Source organism: Camelina sativa, chromosome 7 (assembly GCF_030686135.1).
Source record: "Camelina sativa cultivar CO46 ecotype springtype chromosome 7, ASM3068613v1".
Classification (NCBI taxonomy): Eukaryota; Viridiplantae; Streptophyta; class Magnoliopsida; order Brassicales; family Brassicaceae; genus Camelina; species Camelina sativa.
The window spans coordinates 1,582,877-1,600,955 of NC_141886.1; the positions used below are offsets into that span (position 1 = coordinate 1,582,877).

Consider the following 18,079-nt stretch of genomic DNA (forward strand, 5'->3'; position numbering starts at 1 on the left):
TTATCTCTACCAATATGGCGATAATGCAGGCGTTGACATGTTGCCAAGCACCCAGTCACACACTGCCAAACGAAATGCTTAAGCTTCCGTGATGTTTTTAACTTCCATGCTTGCGCCTTAAGTGTCGTAACACTAGGTCCCTGAGAAGGGAGGTCGCAAGCAGGGCGAGAGATAGCTCTCGCGGCTTCGTATCCAGATTTAACGGTATAATTTCCAGACTTTGTCAGAGTCCAAGAATAGCCGTCCCTCGAGGCATTCAAGCTCGGTTTAATCCCCAAAATAAGGGTAATTTCTTTCGGGGGGAAAAGTTCCCGAAGACGTTCAATTTTCCACTTTTTTGTGTTGAAATCTATCAAGGTGTTAACACAAATCAAAGGATTTCTCTCACTAGTTAAACTTTGGGGTGGCCGTGCTGGCGTATCTGGGATCCATGGTTCAGTCCAGATGCACGTATTAAATCCCGAGCTTATGGTCTTACGAATTCCGTACGAAAGAACATGCTTTGCTGCCAACATGCTCCTCCAGCCATACAAAGGTCGATTTGATACTTGTATCTCTAATGGACTACAATATCGAAAGTATCTCCCTTTTAGAACTCGGCTAAGAAGGGAATCTGGATATCTCAGCAATCTCCATAGTTGCTTTGCCAAAAGGGCAAGATTAAATTCTTCTAGTGTTCTAAAGCCTAGCCCACCTTCCGAAAGTTGAGTACACAATTGCTTCCACGATATCCAGTGTAGTCCTTTACTGTCTGCTTTATTGCTCCACCAGAAATTGGCTATCGCGCTAGTTAGTTTTGAGCATATAGCTTTTGGTAAGAGAAAACACGACATTACATATGTCGGAATTGCTTGCGCCACTGATTTGATCAGGATTTCCTTGCCTCCCTTGGATAGAAATTTCGAAGTCCATAAGTTTACCTTCTTGTGGAGTCTATCCCTCACGAATGCAAAGACTTGTGCCTTTGACCCATGAATCTTCTCAGGGAGACCCAAGTATGTACCCATGCCTCCTTCTTGTGCTATCCCAACAATAGATTTGATCTCTTGACGTATATGGGACGGGACCTCGGTTCCAAACATGATAGAAGATTTGGAGAAGTTAATTTCTTGTCCAGACGCTTCACCATAAAAGCGGATTATATCGATAATTTCCTTGCATTGCTGAGGATCGGCTCTGCAGAAGAATAAACTGTCGTCTGCAAAAAGTAAGTGGGAAACACGTGGGCTTGCGTTCGAAATACGTAAACCCTGGATCTTTCCCTCTCTTTCTGCGTTCCTAATTTGAGCAATTAAGGCCTCAGTACAAAGTATAAATAGGTATGGAGAGATTGGGTCCCCCTGACGAATCCCACGTGTTGGTCTAATTCGTCCCTTGGGATCTCCATTGATCAAAATACGGTAGGAGACGGAAGTAATGCATTGCATTATCCAACCCACCCATTTTTGATCAAATCCCATTTTTCCATCAAAGCTCTTAAGAAATTCCATTCCACCCTATCATAAGCTTTACTCATGTCCGTTTTTATTGCCATAAATTTTTTCCGGTTGGCCTGATTAGAACGGAGGGCATGGAAGTTTTCTTGAGCAATGAGGATATTATCTGTGATTAATCTTCCTGACACAAAGGCAGATTGGGTCTCGGATATAAGTTCCGGCAAAAACTTCTTGAGACGTAAGCTCAGAATTTTTGAGATGACCTTATACCTCACATTACACAAGCTAATAGGGCGAAATCTTGACATTTCACGAGGTCGTTCTCCTTTCGGGATTAAACATATATTTGTCTCATTTAGCTTGCCATCAAAAATTCCTGAGCTAAAGAAGTTCTTCACCATCTTAGTGAGATCGCCTTTTATGGTTTCCCAAAAAATTTGGAAGAACAAAGCAGTCATCCCATCCGGTCCTGGAGCCTTTCCCGGATTCAGGGAGAACAAAGCTCGTTTGACCTCCTCTTCTGAGATTTCTTTTGTGAGATGCTTATTCATGTCAGGTGTGACTAATGTAGGTACATCCTTTATGGCCAATGTAGGGTCGCTCGCATTCGAGGAAGAAAATAGATTGTCAAAATACTCCACCGCTACTTTTTCTATCCACAAGGGATACTTTAATATATCAAATAACTTTTTCAAAAGGTTTCATATATATTATTTGAAAAACAAAGTGTAATATTGTTCGCTTAACAAGCAAAATGGGTCCATTTCTTGATCCAACGTGAACAATACGAAGTTTCATACAAAGAACACGTGACAATACTCGTTATGTGTTCCATGCTAGCGTAAAATAGAAGTCGTACTAAACTAAAATCTTGCAAACTATATTTTATATATGTGTCGATGTTATTAGACTATCTTAAGACTTGTATATATTAACTGTGTTGCTAATCATTATTCCGATAAATTGGACACAGTTATTAGTCAATTACAAATCAAATTGTAATAGAAAGCCGATGTTAACGTTGTTGTAGGCTTGTAGCCACGAGTGACTATTCTAGTTGAGCGAACTCCATATTTAGTTGTTATTTGCTAAATAAACTAATATAACATATGAATGTGCTTTTTTCTACGTATATTTATTCTTTAAATCTATATTATTAGTTTTTAGCTTTACCATAAAAATAAATGTTTTTGTTTTTGTGGATTCTCCACTAAAAAGTCATCACTACGTATCGAGATATCGAAAGGGACTCTAATGGCGACGAACACTTCAATGCTAGGATATCTCCTTTTGGCAGTATTTTCCTCATAATGTTTTTCCAACCATGCATCTTCACCAATTCAATACTTACACGAAACCAGATTAAAATCTAATCACTAAACCTAATTATAGACTGGAAGAAAATAGCTATATAACAATTTTTCTCATCATCAAGGTGATTCCTAGGCAAAACAAATTGGAAGGCTATCATTTTTGCAACTAAACTCTTTCTTTCTTATTGAAAAATACTTATCTAAATAAACTCTCAATAATTTAATAAAATTTCCCAATACATGTAGTAGAATTAGTGGGATTAACAATGATGAATTATTGTGATGGATAACAAATCGTGTGTAGGTCCACAAATGAATAGAATCGTGTTAAACTTTTCTTTGGGTTTTTATCATTTTCATAATTCACCTTTAATTCACTATCCTAATCAGAAATTCATAATCATAATCATACCAAAAGCAATCATTCAAAAGGAAAAAAATTTCTCTAGATTAATTTACATTATCGCCTAAATTTCAAACTTAGGAAAAATCTCACTTTCACATATACATAATGCATATCTAACAAAAGGGTAACAAAAAGAACGTGACAAAAGTTAAAAAAAAAAGGTCACAAAGGTAGAAACTAGTAAAAAGAGTTATATAACTTTATCATCATCATCATCATCTTCTTCCACCGTCGTTATTGCCGGCGACGGCTCCAGGGAAGTTTACAGAAACCCGAACCGGATTCAATTCGGGTCTGAACCCGTTTGAAATCCGAATAAGGGCAAGGGATAGTGATTCCACCTTCTTGGCAAAACCCAAATTCTTCTTCAGCCTCTCTGAGAAGCTCACCGAACAGAGGATGGTTGAAGTAAACGATAGGCACCAAAACCCTTTGAAAGTCTCCGTCTTTTTTTCCGACGTAAACCGCCGAGTGACCTTTCGGAACCGGGTCGGGTTTTTCTCGGATGGGTTCGTGACCAATTGGTATGTACCCCAAACTTGAGCATTTAGAGCCAAGAAGCCTAGCGCTGTGGGATGTGAGACTTCGACCCCAGCTTATGAGCTTTGTGATGGCTCTCGGCTTACAAACCGGTCGGTTTGGACTTAACCGGATGTATCTCGAACGACGTATCCGGATTCTCCGGAGGATCCATCTTGAGATTCCTTGAATCGGTCTTCTAATCTTGATTCCTCTCAACCTCCTCATCGTTGACAAAACAAAGAAACAGAGCTAAATGTTTTGTCTCTGTTTTCCTCTGTTTGAGAGCAAAGAAACAAACTTAAAGAGTTTCAAAGCTCTGTTTTTGATTTTTGTATTGGTTTGATAGATTGAATTAGATAAATAAGCGAAGAAGATTAGAGAAGGGGAAGAGAAAAATGGGAGTTTTGAGGATTATGTGGCTGTGTAAACGGCTAAAGAGGAAGAGCAGAGTAAGAGACAGAGGAAGTTTAAATAGAGGAAGAAGCCAATAAGAGAGACTGAGTCAGCTCAATGAACGGTTGGATGAGAAGAAATCATCTCAACCGTTGGATTAGATTTTAGAAAAATGAAACTTCCCCCTTTTTGCTTTTCTCACCTAAAGAATTCTTCATTATTATTAACTCCCCCACTCATTAATTAAACGACTTTATGTTTTAGGCATTAATTAACCACAGTTTCTTAAGCATTTTCTACTTGCCAATAAAAATCTTTTAACTGATATATTTAATCGAGTAACAAATTTTGTTTAATGTATATGTAGATAGATGCAGCGAAGAGGATGAGTCACCGAAGGTTCAAACTTTGTTTGATGATATAGCAATTATGATGCAATCACACGTGTGATACTCACGTGGCAAACATTTTCTGACCCGATTCGGTAACCGTAACACTCCACACGATATATATATATATATAAAAAGAACATCTTCTCAAGTACTATTTTGTTGTCATTTGATCAATTTTAGCTTGCACGTTATGTTGCACAATAAAAGTTTTTTTAAAAAATAGATTGTGTACGGTACGTCCCTATAGATTAATTCATCATATGCAGACAGACAAGATAATAAGTGTAGACAGATCTGAGTTTCAGCTCTTAATTTGATTTTGTTTAAGACCAACAACTCGCATGTGTTAATCTAACGAGACAAAAGTTTTTGGAGTATTCATTTATATATTTCTGTTGTTTTTATACTAAAAGACGATTATAGTTACTAATAGATATGAGCTTGATCCAGTAGATTCGTCTGTGTAACGATGGGATGGTGCCAAAGTTATATAATTTTTAATATTCCTAATCAAGATTTCAAGTGCTGTTCGCTTTGTTTATAATCTTTCGGAGAAAATATAATTATCAGCATATTAATAATTAATATATATATATATATGCATACATGATAGATACATCATACATACAGCCTATATAGATATTCCATTTATATGTTTATATGTGTTGTTTTGTTCCAACGAAAATGGTTTGCGTGCGAGAGAATACGATTGTGTTTTCCCATTGTGAAAATGATACTTTATAATAGTATAATCAAACTATTATTCATCGTTCCATGACTCCGTACAAGTCCATCACGTACACGAACGTGTCACTCAAAGCTTTCCAATGTGTGGGTCTCATTTGACTAACTTAAACTTATGCATGTCCAAATTATTTAAACACAAATATCCTAAATTAGCACTAAAACAAGTTTTATAAACAAACTATAACATATATTTTATAAATTTTCAAAAATAGTATTATTTAACATATTAAAATATTTAAAATAATTTTTAGAATTTATTTTTTAAATTTAGATTCTCAATTTCATATTTAAAATATAGTTTTGAGGGATAAGGTTTTATATTTTGAATTTTGAATTTAATTTTGAAATATTAATTGGTGATATTTCTGGAATTTTAGTGATGTTTTGCTAAGTTTGGAAAAAAACTTATTTTGGTGCTATTTTTGAGAAATTTAAATCTTCAATAAATGTTTTATTAATTAATTTATTTAAATGAATGAATGAAATAAGAAATCTTATGCTACTAGATAAATATATGTAAACAATTATATATATATATATATTTATATATGTAGTCTTCTGGTTTATATTAATGTTGTCATGTTATTACTAACTGAATTTAACTTCGGGCTAATACATTTTTAACGAAAGAAAAAAAAACAAATGATATAGAATTACTTTAAAGTAGTTATCAGAATTGAGATAAAATCATATGTTTGGAGTAAAATACAATAAGCTTTGATTGGTAACGTGTATACTAGCAAACTTTACTAATTTAGTAGTTATGAACTTATGATCTATCACAAAAATGTTAAGAGTTAACAATACCAAAATTAGTATATCTATTTCTACCACTATATTTTTAACATTATTTCTTAACATTTTAACTATTGGTATCATTTACATAAACAATTAGTATACTATTTTGTCTGGCCAATAATATTTTTATCATTTTCAACTGCTCATAAACTTCCGATTTAACAGAATAAAATAAGAATAGAGTAATAAAAATAATCTTTCGAGTAGTGTGCATATAGAGAGAGTCGTCCAATTCTAATATATATCATTTGTTTTTCTCATAAGTATATCTATGTACAATATAGTCAACTATTCCTCAAACATCGAGCAATGCCATGCGATGACTTTCGATTAATGCTTTCAATTTCAACCTTTCATGTAAGACCAACATTTTGTAATTTTCTTTATAAGGAAGAACTCAACGTCGAAAGAAATTAAGACAGAGACAATCCCTTGAAAAAGTCACGCATAATAACGCTTATTACTTCATGTTACATTTAAATTATGTCTATGAATATAAATTTAAAATAAAACATATCAATTTGTTGACAAAAAAACATCGAATTTTCAATTTGCTGGTCGCCGACTGATGGGAAGGATATGTTACCAATCTAATTAAATTAGAGCGAAAAATCCACTTGTAGGAGGTTACAAAATAAATATAGCTAGGAAGTCAAACTCAAATTAAATAATTATACTATATTTTGATTTCAATTTATTAAACATTGCTCACCTATGCGGATTACGTTTTTAGTTGGTTTATCAAATTTTCTTAATCAGCTAAATTATACTATAGAATATGATTTGTATTTTCTGTGCGAATCAATTCATTATCTACTTTTGGTATACCAAAAATTTAATAGTGGTGACTCTGTATACACTGTAAGACATTTTTTTGTTCGAAACTTGAAATATGGATCGATCTTACATGTAGTATTCTTACAAACAAACATACTTGTATAATGTTGAAAATATGTAACTGAATGGTACACATGTGACATTTATACATAGGTAAAGATCACTTATATAAACAAGAATATACGTAGAGAAGTTAATTTTCAGGTTTTTTTTTCATTTAGATTAGTGCGGTTTGATGTAAGGTAAAAACAAAAGAGTTTGATTTTTCTTTTCTAAGATTGCATTATAAATTTGTCGTATACGAATGATATTCAAATACTAAACTAAGAATAGTAATAAAAAATCAATACGGCTGTTGAGACCTAAAAAAACAAAAGATGTATAGTGGGTGTTAAAGGTGAAAATTTCGATTAGCGATATTGTAAAATACTTAGCACTAAAGCATACGTACAGCTGGCAATATATGTTTTTTTGTCTTTATTTGTACGGATAATCGTATCTGACGTGTAATAAACGCTTTTCGATGCCTCGAAGGCCAGTTTCAAGTTCCAGGTTTATGAACTCATAACACGTCGTTAACGTTTTAAAGCTTAATTTGCCCTCACATAAAGCAAAAGATATATAAATCGTTTGTTCTAATTACATTTAGTCGGTTCCTAAATTTGCGGTGAACTGAATACTAACAACGATAACTTGATTCTAATTTTGACAAATCGGTCTAAAACCTCTTACTTCAACAAAGCGATAGTCAACTAAAGAAAAAAAAAAGATAGACATAGACCAAATAATATACAACTATATATTTAATTTGTCATATGTGATCATAATTCGACGATCGTATATTCGTATACTAAAATCCTAGTTAGTCGTTGTACGTAAAATGACGTCGTACCAGACTTGTGTACTGCTTGGTCAAGTCAGCCATGACAACCAAAATATTTGAAGGTACGTCGAAGCCTCGAAGGAATGTTTTTATGAATGTCACGTGGACGTCAACACGCACGTGCATTACTTTTCCATTTAAATGGTGTCAAACTAAGGCTTAATAAAGCCCAATAACTATATATACTGCAAGAGTAATCGGCCCATATACTACAATAAGGCCCAAAGTTAGTTAGCCGCGCATGGGCTTAATCAATCCTACGAATAAACCGGCACGTTGTGCTGCTCGGAAACACGAAAACAGCAAAAACAAATCCCAGAATCACAGGTTGATGTGAAATTTGATCAAATAGGGAGTAACAACTTAAATTAGAAACTTTATATATTTTGATAATCAAATCTGTTACAACTTACTCCTATGAAGAGAAACAATTTAAATTATTGCAATCCAAACAAAGTAAAAATCACCATAGCTGTACACTTTTAAACGAAATCAATAACTCAAATCAGACTTAAAAGAAGACAATTAATCACAGAATAGTAAGAAGGTAAAAAAGTTATAACCCTTTATAGTGTTGGAACCGTCAAGTCCTCGAAAGCAGCTTTGTGATCAGAGAAACTTGAGCGTTGGTTTAACCATCTGTCTCTTTCATTTACATTTGGAGCCAGTAAGGTAAACTTGAGACTGTATCACCGTGCACCCGATTTTAAACCCTGGAACCACAGTGAATCCTACTTTGGCTCGAGTAGGATTCGTCGAGAACTTCTTGTCTTGTTTTCTTTTCAAAACATTCTCCATGAAGACAATCGAAAAATCAACTCCGCTTTCGACTTGGAAAATCTCAACAACAGGATCAAAGGACAAGGCTAACTTGTGAAGGGTCCAAATCGAGCTAGCCATAGTGACAAAAGACTCATAGAATGTGCTCAGAGATCTCCAAGAACTCAACACAGCTTCGTTTTCATCCATGTTGCTAAATATCGAAGATGCCATGTTCGGATGAATGAGCTCGTGATACTTCTTATCGCAAAATCTAGAGAATGCACAATCTTTATCTCTTTCCAAAAGCTCCATGGGATTGCTAGATACATGTTGCATCAATTCCCTCAACGAAGACTCTGAAGAACTCATCTCAGACTCATCATTCTCATTAAGATCAAATGCTTCACCATCGAAACCACGAAACATCCCCAAGCAAACATACGACAACAATGCATAACGGTTATGTCCCTTCTTAGCATAATCTACCTCAGGATGAACAGACTTAGCAGCTAAATCCAAATCCCACCCAGCTTTTTCCATCAACTCAATCAGAGTCTTAGTGAACTTCTGAGTAGCTTTAAAGGCATCATGCAACAGAGACTCATAAACCCTAACCGATAACAGAACATCCAATGATGATGAGTTCGAAGACAGTCTCCTTGACAACTTGGAATTAGACTTTTGAATCTCACCTAACTTGTTTCTCAGAGTCCAAACCTGCAAATCCTTAGCATCCATCTCAGCTTGTAACCGGTTAGAAACGGTTCCCAACGCTCGAAGCTTGCTCTGATTCTCCTGAACCCGAGACTCTAAGCAAGACCCAATCGCTAAATCAGACTCATCAAAATCCAAACTTTGGCGATAATTCCTATAAAACTGCTTCAAATCAGACAACTTTTGGAGGTTAGAGACGAGAGCTCTATCAGCAGCTTTGACATTATCTTCAACAAAAGGGGAGTGAGCAGCTTGCAATTGAAGATACGAAGCTTCAAAAGACGAAGCAGTAGCGAAAACAGAAGAGATCAAACTCGAACCTATCTGGGTATCTAATTTCCTAACCTGAGAAAGCTTCCTTTGATTATTATTAGGTTTCACACTCACCTGCGCATCGTTCACCGGAGATATAACAGGAGATCGCGGAGAAGAAGAAGAAGAGGGGAGAAGAGGCCTGTCGGGTTTAAGAACGACGACTTTCTGATCGGTGATGAAATCCTCGGAGGAATCGAGGAGAGAGAAACCCTCAGCATCGGTTCGTTCGTCTTCGGTGAAGAACTCGTAGGTCTTGGTTTTGACCGCCATGGCTAGTTTCTGAAACATTTGAGAGAATTGCGGAGGAGCTGCTGCTGCTGTGATTGCGGATGTTTCCACTTCCCGCATCGCTCAACAACCCAAAATCGATATTAACAAAAGAAACCAAATTTTTCTTAATCGAATCAAGAAAACGAAAAAAAAAAGACTTGATTTTTGGATTCAGTAACAACAGTCAAAACTTTTGTGAAGGTTTAAGCTTTGACAAAGGAGTTTATTAATGGTGTGATTTGGATGCATCTGCAAGTAAGGAATGCAACAACAAAGCCTTCCCCTTTCCAATTTCTCCACCCCCACTGTTCCTTTTCTTTTTTTTTTTAGTTCTTTAATTTTTTTACATTATTTTTTGTTTTTCCAGTCTAATTCCGCTGACTTTTTATTTTATACTTTTGGTGATAGATGATTTGGTTAACGGTAACAAAGTGAAGCTAGAATGACTAACCGGTTATACAATTGGTGTAACAGCCAACCCAACATGGTTAACTATTAAAGTTCAGTTTTTTTTGTAGTACGTAATTTACCTTTTTTTGGGGATAATTTGTTAATGTGATTTGATACCGATTTGGTTAATCGAATTGGACATGAATTGGTTTATACAAGAATTAAATTAACAGTCGAGAAAAGGTGGGTTAACCTTACGTCTACGTTACTTGTTATTAACACTGGTATCTATAAATGTGAACGGCACGAAATTTAACTGTGGCATCCACTTTCTTCTATGCACATTCTTTTTTTTTCATTAGACTATTCATCATTGATAGTAGTATTTAAGCTTACGATGTTCACCGTATGTCCGGTTAGTGATAATAACCTTATGATGTTATTATGGCCATAAAACAGGATAAAGATTTATTAAGAGGGAGCTTTTATTGGTACTAAAATGTAAGTATAAAAACTTTTGATTAATTGACCACCATGACTAATCATAGCTTTGAAGACACCTTTACGAGAAAACATGCCTTTCGAAACTCATCTCCCAGATTCTTTGCTTTATTTCTTCCCTTTTCTTGACGTCTTTGTGATGCTTTTATTAGCCAACATTTTTAGTGGTAATTGTTTATAATTTAATCATGTCCTATTAAACTCTAATATTCACGGTTTTATCTTTTTCTTTTCGTGTAATCATAACGCAAATTAAGGGTTGTTATCGTTTTCATGTCTACCACTAGAAAGTAAAGATATTTGTGTTTTTTTTTTTCATATTTCCTCTTGTCTCAGTTTTTCTTTTACCAGAGGTAAAATCACAAATGGTAGCATATCAATCTTTTTCTTTGTATCCAAACCAATTAATATTCTCAAACCTCTTGAAAAAGAGTAAATATTATCACAGTAAATAAATTAAAACGGCAGAGAGCCAATGTAGTAAAAAAGAGGAGAAGAAAGCAAACTTGTCCGAAGAAAACAAACGCAAAAACACCGTATCATTTAAAGCTTCTAAAAGATAATCCAAACTAGGACAAATTGTCTTCCTTGACGACTTGATTCATTGTCAAGGTGACAGCAGTCCACGTCTTGAACAAACAACCACACACGAGGAACCGGACATCACAACTATAAAGCTCACTGAAGAGTTCAAACTCCCTAGGGACTTAATTGGATGTATTGTACAAGATTCTCTTGAGCATAAATCTCCATCTCCTTCAAACACCTAAAGGATTCCAAGAAATGCTTTATCATCTTTGACTCTCTATTTGTTCCTTGAAACATCTTAATCTGCAACTTCTTCACCGGACAAGATATGAGCGAACGCCCTTTGTTCTCCCGAGAAACGCAGTCACAAGCATCCCCACATTGATCCGTCACATAGTGTAAGAGACCCTGAAAGAATAAGGGAAGGGGCTTGAAAGAATGATCTCTTAATTATTACATTCTTAATATTTTAACAAATGAGATAGCTGTGTTTATACCTCAAAGACTAGTGTTTCTAATAGAGGACAATTCCTTAAGAGAGTCGGCATGGCTTGCCATCCTCGCTGCGCGGAACTCCGAATACGCAACACTTTGAGGTTGTTGAACATCGGTATGGATTCACAGCGTAGAGAAAGAACCTGAAACAAGGAAAAGCCAAAATCATCATTACACAAGTGCAATATACTTGTTTAAAAATCTGAAGGATGGATTTCTCTATTTGAAACCTAGGAGACTTGAAACATAAAGATGACCTCTGATTGTGCATTAAAAACTGTGAAAGGACTTAGCATAAGAAATTTACATAATTTATAAGGCTAAGAAATCTCAAGGAAAAGTAAAAAAAAAACACTAACCTCGAGAGTATTGAAAGATAAGTAAAGTTTCTGAACATGTCTTATGCCACTGATGAGCTTCCACACATTTCGAAAACGGAGAGAAAAACATCATCCTGATCACAAACATCGCCCTCTTAGCTTAACTGGACTTCAGTTAAGATAAGGTTGAGTCGAGCCTCAACTATATTTGTCAAGTTAACTTTTGGATAGTCCTCCGCAACATAAACAGAATAGTCAAAGTAAACCAGACGTGGAGTATCAAAAGAAATGCTCTTTAGACTCAACAAGTCTCCAAAACCGCATGAATGGATAGTTAGCTTCCTTAAGGTTTCACTTGACACGGTTTCATCGTACACGATCCATACAATAACATCAATGGATAATACTTCAAGCACAGGTAAAGAACGAAGAAACATCTCCATCTTGCCACAACGAATACAAGCTACTTTAAAAACGAGTGTTTTAAGCATTGGTAAGAAAGTGTCTTCACGGCCAGTCCTCCAAATTCCAGTCAAGACCTGAGACGACACTTCTTAATTTCAGCTCGACTAGTTTCCCATTGTGGAACATGTTTGGAGGCAGTATAATTTTCCGTTCGAACAAGATGGAAAGATCAAGGTCGGAAACACCACGCTGCAACACATTAGATATCCAACTATTCATACGACATGGACTAACACGTCCACCTTGACAATTGAGGACAACTTTATTAATGGGAGAATCACCCTGCAATGCAATTACTCTATCCACAAAATCTATGAAGCTCGACAGACTTTTTTTGCAATTAGAATATCGAAACACAGTGTCATCGATGTCAAGATTAGGAACAAGTGCAAACAGATTGTACCACAGATGTTGAAGCAGCCTCCTTGGTCGTAAGGAAGGACAAGATATAACAAACAAGATCGTCAGGTAGTTTGCTGAGTAAATCCATCTTCTATATAACAATCAATCCTGTTCTCGTTGTAGACTACGACGAAACTAGTCAAAACCGTGTTCTGCGTGCAACCGTATCAATTCCAGAATGAGGAATAGACAAACTCAGAGTTATACGAAAAAAGACGTTGCAAAGAAAGAAAGAAGGGCTCTCTCTTAACCATTCTAATTGTATTTATAGGTTTCTGGATTGGTGGTTCCTTTGCCTAAATCGGTTCGGTTGTACAATTAGCAAAAATCCTCGGTTTACTCTTAAGCCAAATTGGTTCGACCCATAATTACTTTAGCACAGTCACACATGCAATGATGCTAAAGGTTTTGAATATATTGATAGAAGTAATTAAAGTAAGTAACTAACACGGTTTAGACTACTACGTTTACATATGTAACATCATTAACATGGTTAAAAAAAGTGGTAACAAATCAAAGTGTACTCTTGTTTTTTTTCTTTTCAGTTTTTCAGTTGTTTAATAACATTACTGTGTGAATTCCACAGTACAAAAATATAATAGTTTATCTCTTTATTACTTGTGGGCCACAAGTTGGCAGGAAAATGTAATTTTATGGTTTTTGCGGAAAAACGTAATTTTACAGTTTTTGGTGGGAAACGCAATTTTACGATTTAGGCGAAAAATGTAGATTTTCTAATTTTGGTTTTGAGGAGAAAATGTAATTACGTAATTTTCCCACCAAATTCTTAATTTTATAAGAGAAATAATAAAAAGAAATCAGATTTTATAAAAGAAACAACAAAATAAAATTCAGATTTTATAAAAAAAATAACAAAAATAAAACTCAGATTTAATAAGTGAATAACAACAAAAATAAATTCAGATTTTATAAAAAATAATTAACAGAAATAAAACTCAGATTTTATAAGTGAATAACAACAAAATAAAATTCATATTTTATAAAAGAAACAACAAAATAAAATTCAGATTTTATAAAAAAAATAACAAAAATAAAACTCAGATTTAATAAGTGAATAACAACAAAAATAAATTCAGATTTTATAAAAAATAATTAACAGAAATAAAACTCAGATTTTATAAGTGAATAACAATAAAATAAAATTCAGATTTTATAAAAGAAAATAACAAAAATAAAATTCAAATTTTATAAGTGAATAACAATAGAAACAAAATGGATTGTCCATGGTAATGACCATTTGGAAATGGTCTTAACGAGTATAGACATTTTTTGGACCATTGTCCATTTGGGATTGTCCAACTTTGGCCCATACAAAAAATGTCTAGATGGACTCGTGGCCTTGTGGAACATCAAATCAAATATGAAGACAAAAATAGAGGGTAGTCGTATGTTACTGTGTCCCTTGCTTTCATTTGACCGGTTGGTTACCAACGATTTCGGTTGTTAGATTGTGCTGTTGCGATCAGAAGAAGTCAGGACTCAGGACCATCATGTGTTATTATTACTTATGCAACTGAGGTTGAGGGAGAACCACATATGAGCTTGGCCCAACAGAAGTGTAAAAGGCTAAAAGCCCAAACCCCATAGTATAAAGAAAATACTTAACTACCCATGATCAGTAACTAAAAAAGAAGAAAAGCCTAACGACAAAGGGGGGGACAGCTGGATCGAATCGGATCAGATCAGATCACACACAAAGCAGTGGCGTCGCCTTCTTCTCTGCCTGAGGCTGCTGCTCCTCCGTACCAATTCTGATCCACCTCTCTGTCTGTCTCTCTCTCTCTCTATACATATTACATACACACTCATATTCAAATATCTTTTTTTTTCTTTTTGTATTTCAAAAGTTTGTATGCAAAAGTTGAGAGTATTTTTACCTATAATAATAACAACTGGAAATAATAATAATAATAGGTGGCCTAGTGATGTGCGTAGGTAATTTTAGTCGTAGTAGTAAGTAGTAACTAATAAAAATAAAAACCCATCAAGTTTTAGCACTGGTTCTCGAGGAAAGTCTACAGCTGTGACAAGGGGGTCTTCTTTAGGTTCTTGGAATTTGCTCTCGCTCTATTTCTTTTCTCCCTCTATTCAATGTAAACAATCATATACTACTATTTAGCTATAATGATTATGATTCTGAAATATATCTAAATGGAGCTTAGTTTAATTTTGTTTGAATGCTATAATATTTCCAGTTACATAAACCGAGCTTAGTTTTACTTTTGGTTTATATTATTCACGTTTTGACTAAAACAAAAATAGTAGTGAAATGAGAAATTTGTTTTTAGTATAGGTTGTGTTTTACGATATTGCCACTGAGAGATTGAAAAAGTAGACTGTTGGGAATAGTCTTGTCATTTAGCACTTTTGCACAGTTAACCAGAGAACAGAGAGACCTTCTTTTAACAAACAAAAGTAACAAAAATAATCAACACACAAATTATTTTTATCATTAAGAGATGATAACAAAGATCAAATTGTTGATTATTTAAGATCAAATTATTTTCCCAACTCACGTTTTTTTTATAAGAAAAAAGTCTAGCAGAGATAATAATAGAGATAAACTAAAAACTCTTTAAAATTTTTAATATTGACTGTGTCACATACGAAAAGTTTGATTTCTTTATTTATTTCTTCTGAAGAAATTTAATTATTAATTATTATATAGAGTTCATATGTTTTAACATTGTCGAAAGGTAAAACTTTTAACTATCTGTATGACAGCAATTGTTCTGTTTATGGACAAGCTGAATTCTAATAATAGTAATATACTACTAGTAAACATTTTTAACACTCTTGTTGTCAAGTTGAACTGCATATTAAAACTCTGCTTTCGTCGTTGAAAAGGTAGTAGTCAAACTAATGATTAAAATTTACGCTCATAATCGAATTTCGTTATCTATATTTACGTAAGTAACTTATCTAAGTGAATCACTTCTCTAATGGATAATATCACTTAGTAAAAAATAAACAAAACACGTTAATTAACGAAGAGATTACACGTACACATCATCCTTAAGGAAGAGAAGAGAACAAGACTCATGATTTAAAATTAAGCTAGTGGTCACTCTCTCCAGGCGCCGCTCTCTCTCTCTCTCTCTCTCTCTCTTTCTTTCTTTCTTTCTTCTCTCTCTCTCTCTGGGAATGGTCAGTCAATTTCACCACTGAGAGCTCAAAATCGCCTGACCTTGACCTCTACTCTCTCTTCTTATCTCTTCCCCAAGAAAAAAAGCACTTCCCAGTTTAGAAGAAGAGAGCCATCATCATGGTGGGTCTACTGAATTTTTTTACCTTTTTTAGTCCCAAAAAAAAAGAAAAACATGAAATTGGGAAACATGGGTTTTGTTTCATTTCTGGGTTTCGTCAAAAAAAAATCTAAACTTTATTGTTGTTTTTGGGTTCTTTTTGGCAGATACAATCTGGAGAATTCCCTGCATGGCTTGAGGTTTTGTTAAAAGACAAGTTTTTCAACGCTTGTTTGGATCATGAAGATGTTAAGAAGAACGAGAAGAACATTTTATGTATCGACTGTTGTCTTAGCATCTGTCCTCACTGTCTCTCTTCACACACCTCTCATCGTCTCCTTCAGGTCTCTCTCTTTCGGAAAACAAACTTTTTTTTTCCGTTTTTTGGTTTCAAAATTTGCATCTTTACGAACAAAAAGATGAACTTTGTGTGTTTCTGGGAATCTTTTTCTGCAGATAAGAAGATACGTGTACAGAGACGTTTTGAGGGTAGATGATGGTTCGAAGCTAATGGATTGCTCTTCAATTCAGGTATAATTAAACTAAACTCTGTCTGCTCTCCTCACTCTTTGTAATTATTTCATCCTTAATTAATGATCTTCTCTTATTAATCCTTTATTGTAAAACATTTATAAAGGTTCAATTTTTCTTTACATGGGTTCTTGTGCCCTAGATTATTTGACAGCTTTAATTTAATACGCGTTATCTTTCTTTTTTCTTTTTGTTTTTCTTGTTGATTAAAAAAGCCATACATAACGAACAGTTCGAAAGTTGTGTTCATCAATGAACGACCTCAGTCTCGGCAGTTTCGTGGTTCCGGCAACATTTGCATCACCTGTGACCGGAGTCTCCAGTCTCCTTACCTCTTCTGCTCTCTCTCCTGCAAGGTCTGTTTTTTTTTTGTTTCTTGTTCTAATTACTGTAAAAATAAGAAACATCTTTTTAATTACGTTTTCATATCAAATTCTGTTAAATTTTCCAAATTCTGTTTACCAATTTTATTCATCTGGGTCGATCAATTTCAAGATTACACGTAATGTCTCAGATGTAAAAGGAACGTTTTTTTATTTTTGTCTCATTACTAATTTTCAAATTCTTTCAAAAATACAGAATTCAATTTCTTTCTGTTTTTGTTGTTTATTTTTTGTTTTTGTTGCTTTTTAATTAAACACGCGTGTACGATCGTATATTTACACGTAATTGTCTCTGAAAACACAAACACATGGTTTTGTTTGCTTTTGTAGATTAGTGACGTCATAATGAGACAAAGAGCACTCTCAGGCTTTCTCCGCGTCTGCAACGTTCTCGATTTAACCGACGAAGTCACGACAACGACGCCCAGCTCCACTCTCGAACCGACCGGGTCGACCCGTACGTCTTCCGAGTCAGGTGGTAACGCACCAGGAGGAGTAGGAGACATGTTCTGGTGTCAGGCGCTCGCTTGCACCGCTACTACTGAAATCGTTAGGAAGAAAAGAAGCAGCTTGTCGACGAGTTGCCGGAGAGTCACGGAGGAGGTGGTTTCCACGACTAACACGGAAGCTCCGGCGAATTTTTTAAACCGACGGAAGAACACGCCGCCGCAGCGAGCTCCCCTCTATTAACTCGTAACGTTCGTTTGTGAAGTTTGGTTGGGTTGGTCAGTTGGAGTGGTAAGTAGAATGAATACACGTAACGTAATTACGTAACTATTATAGTCTTATTTTATATAATTAATCAAGTATCTAAATATCGAAACTTAGGTTCTTAAGAAAAATGAAAGTATGGGAATTAAAATAGAGATGTCTGTCCTGGTTTTGTCTGACTCTGATCTGTACCGGGTAATGGTAGAACTCTATGTTATTTAATATTCAATACTTTTTAGTAAAACCAAACATTTGGTTCGTATAATCCGTTTTATTGCTTCCCCTTTTTTTAATTCGTG

The 18,079-nt window shown here is 34.8% G+C and overlaps 2 protein-coding genes and 2 pseudogenes across 3 annotated transcripts; 1 reads left to right on the plus strand and 3 right to left on the minus strand.

The window, feature by feature from the left end:
* Positions 1–3,173: 3,173 nt before the first annotated feature.
* LOC104699830 (auxin-responsive protein SAUR36 pseudogene) lies at positions 3,174–4,131 on the minus strand (annotated as a pseudogene). The gene has a single exon (XR_015562824.1). The product of XR_015562824.1 is annotated as an auxin-responsive protein SAUR36 pseudogene (transcript).
* Positions 4,132–8,083: 3,952 nt separating this feature from the next.
* LOC104699831 (protein GRAVITROPIC IN THE LIGHT 1-like) lies at positions 8,084–10,148 on the minus strand. Its single transcript, XM_010415227.2, has one exon. The coding sequence runs from the start codon at positions 9,864–9,866 to the stop codon at positions 8,376–8,378; it is 1,491 nt and encodes a 496-aa protein (XP_010413529.2). The 5' UTR covers positions 9,867–10,148; the 3' UTR covers positions 8,084–8,375.
* Positions 10,149–11,248: 1,100 nt separating this feature from the next.
* Positions 11,249–12,977, minus strand: LOC109125376 (putative F-box protein At3g58950; annotated as a pseudogene).
* A 1,553-nt stretch (positions 12,978–14,530) lies between these two features.
* On the plus strand, positions 14,531–18,045 carry LOC104699832 (protein RGF1 INDUCIBLE TRANSCRIPTION FACTOR 1-like). Its single transcript, XM_010415228.3, has 5 exons — positions 14,531–16,178; positions 16,323–16,499; positions 16,612–16,686; positions 16,902–17,042; positions 17,400–18,045. Exons 1-5 carry the CDS (start codon positions 16,176–16,178, stop codon positions 17,757–17,759), a joined length of 756 nt encoding a protein of 251 aa, XP_010413530.1. The 5' UTR covers positions 14,531–16,175; the 3' UTR covers positions 17,760–18,045.
* The last annotated feature ends 34 nt before the right edge of the window (positions 18,046–18,079 follow it).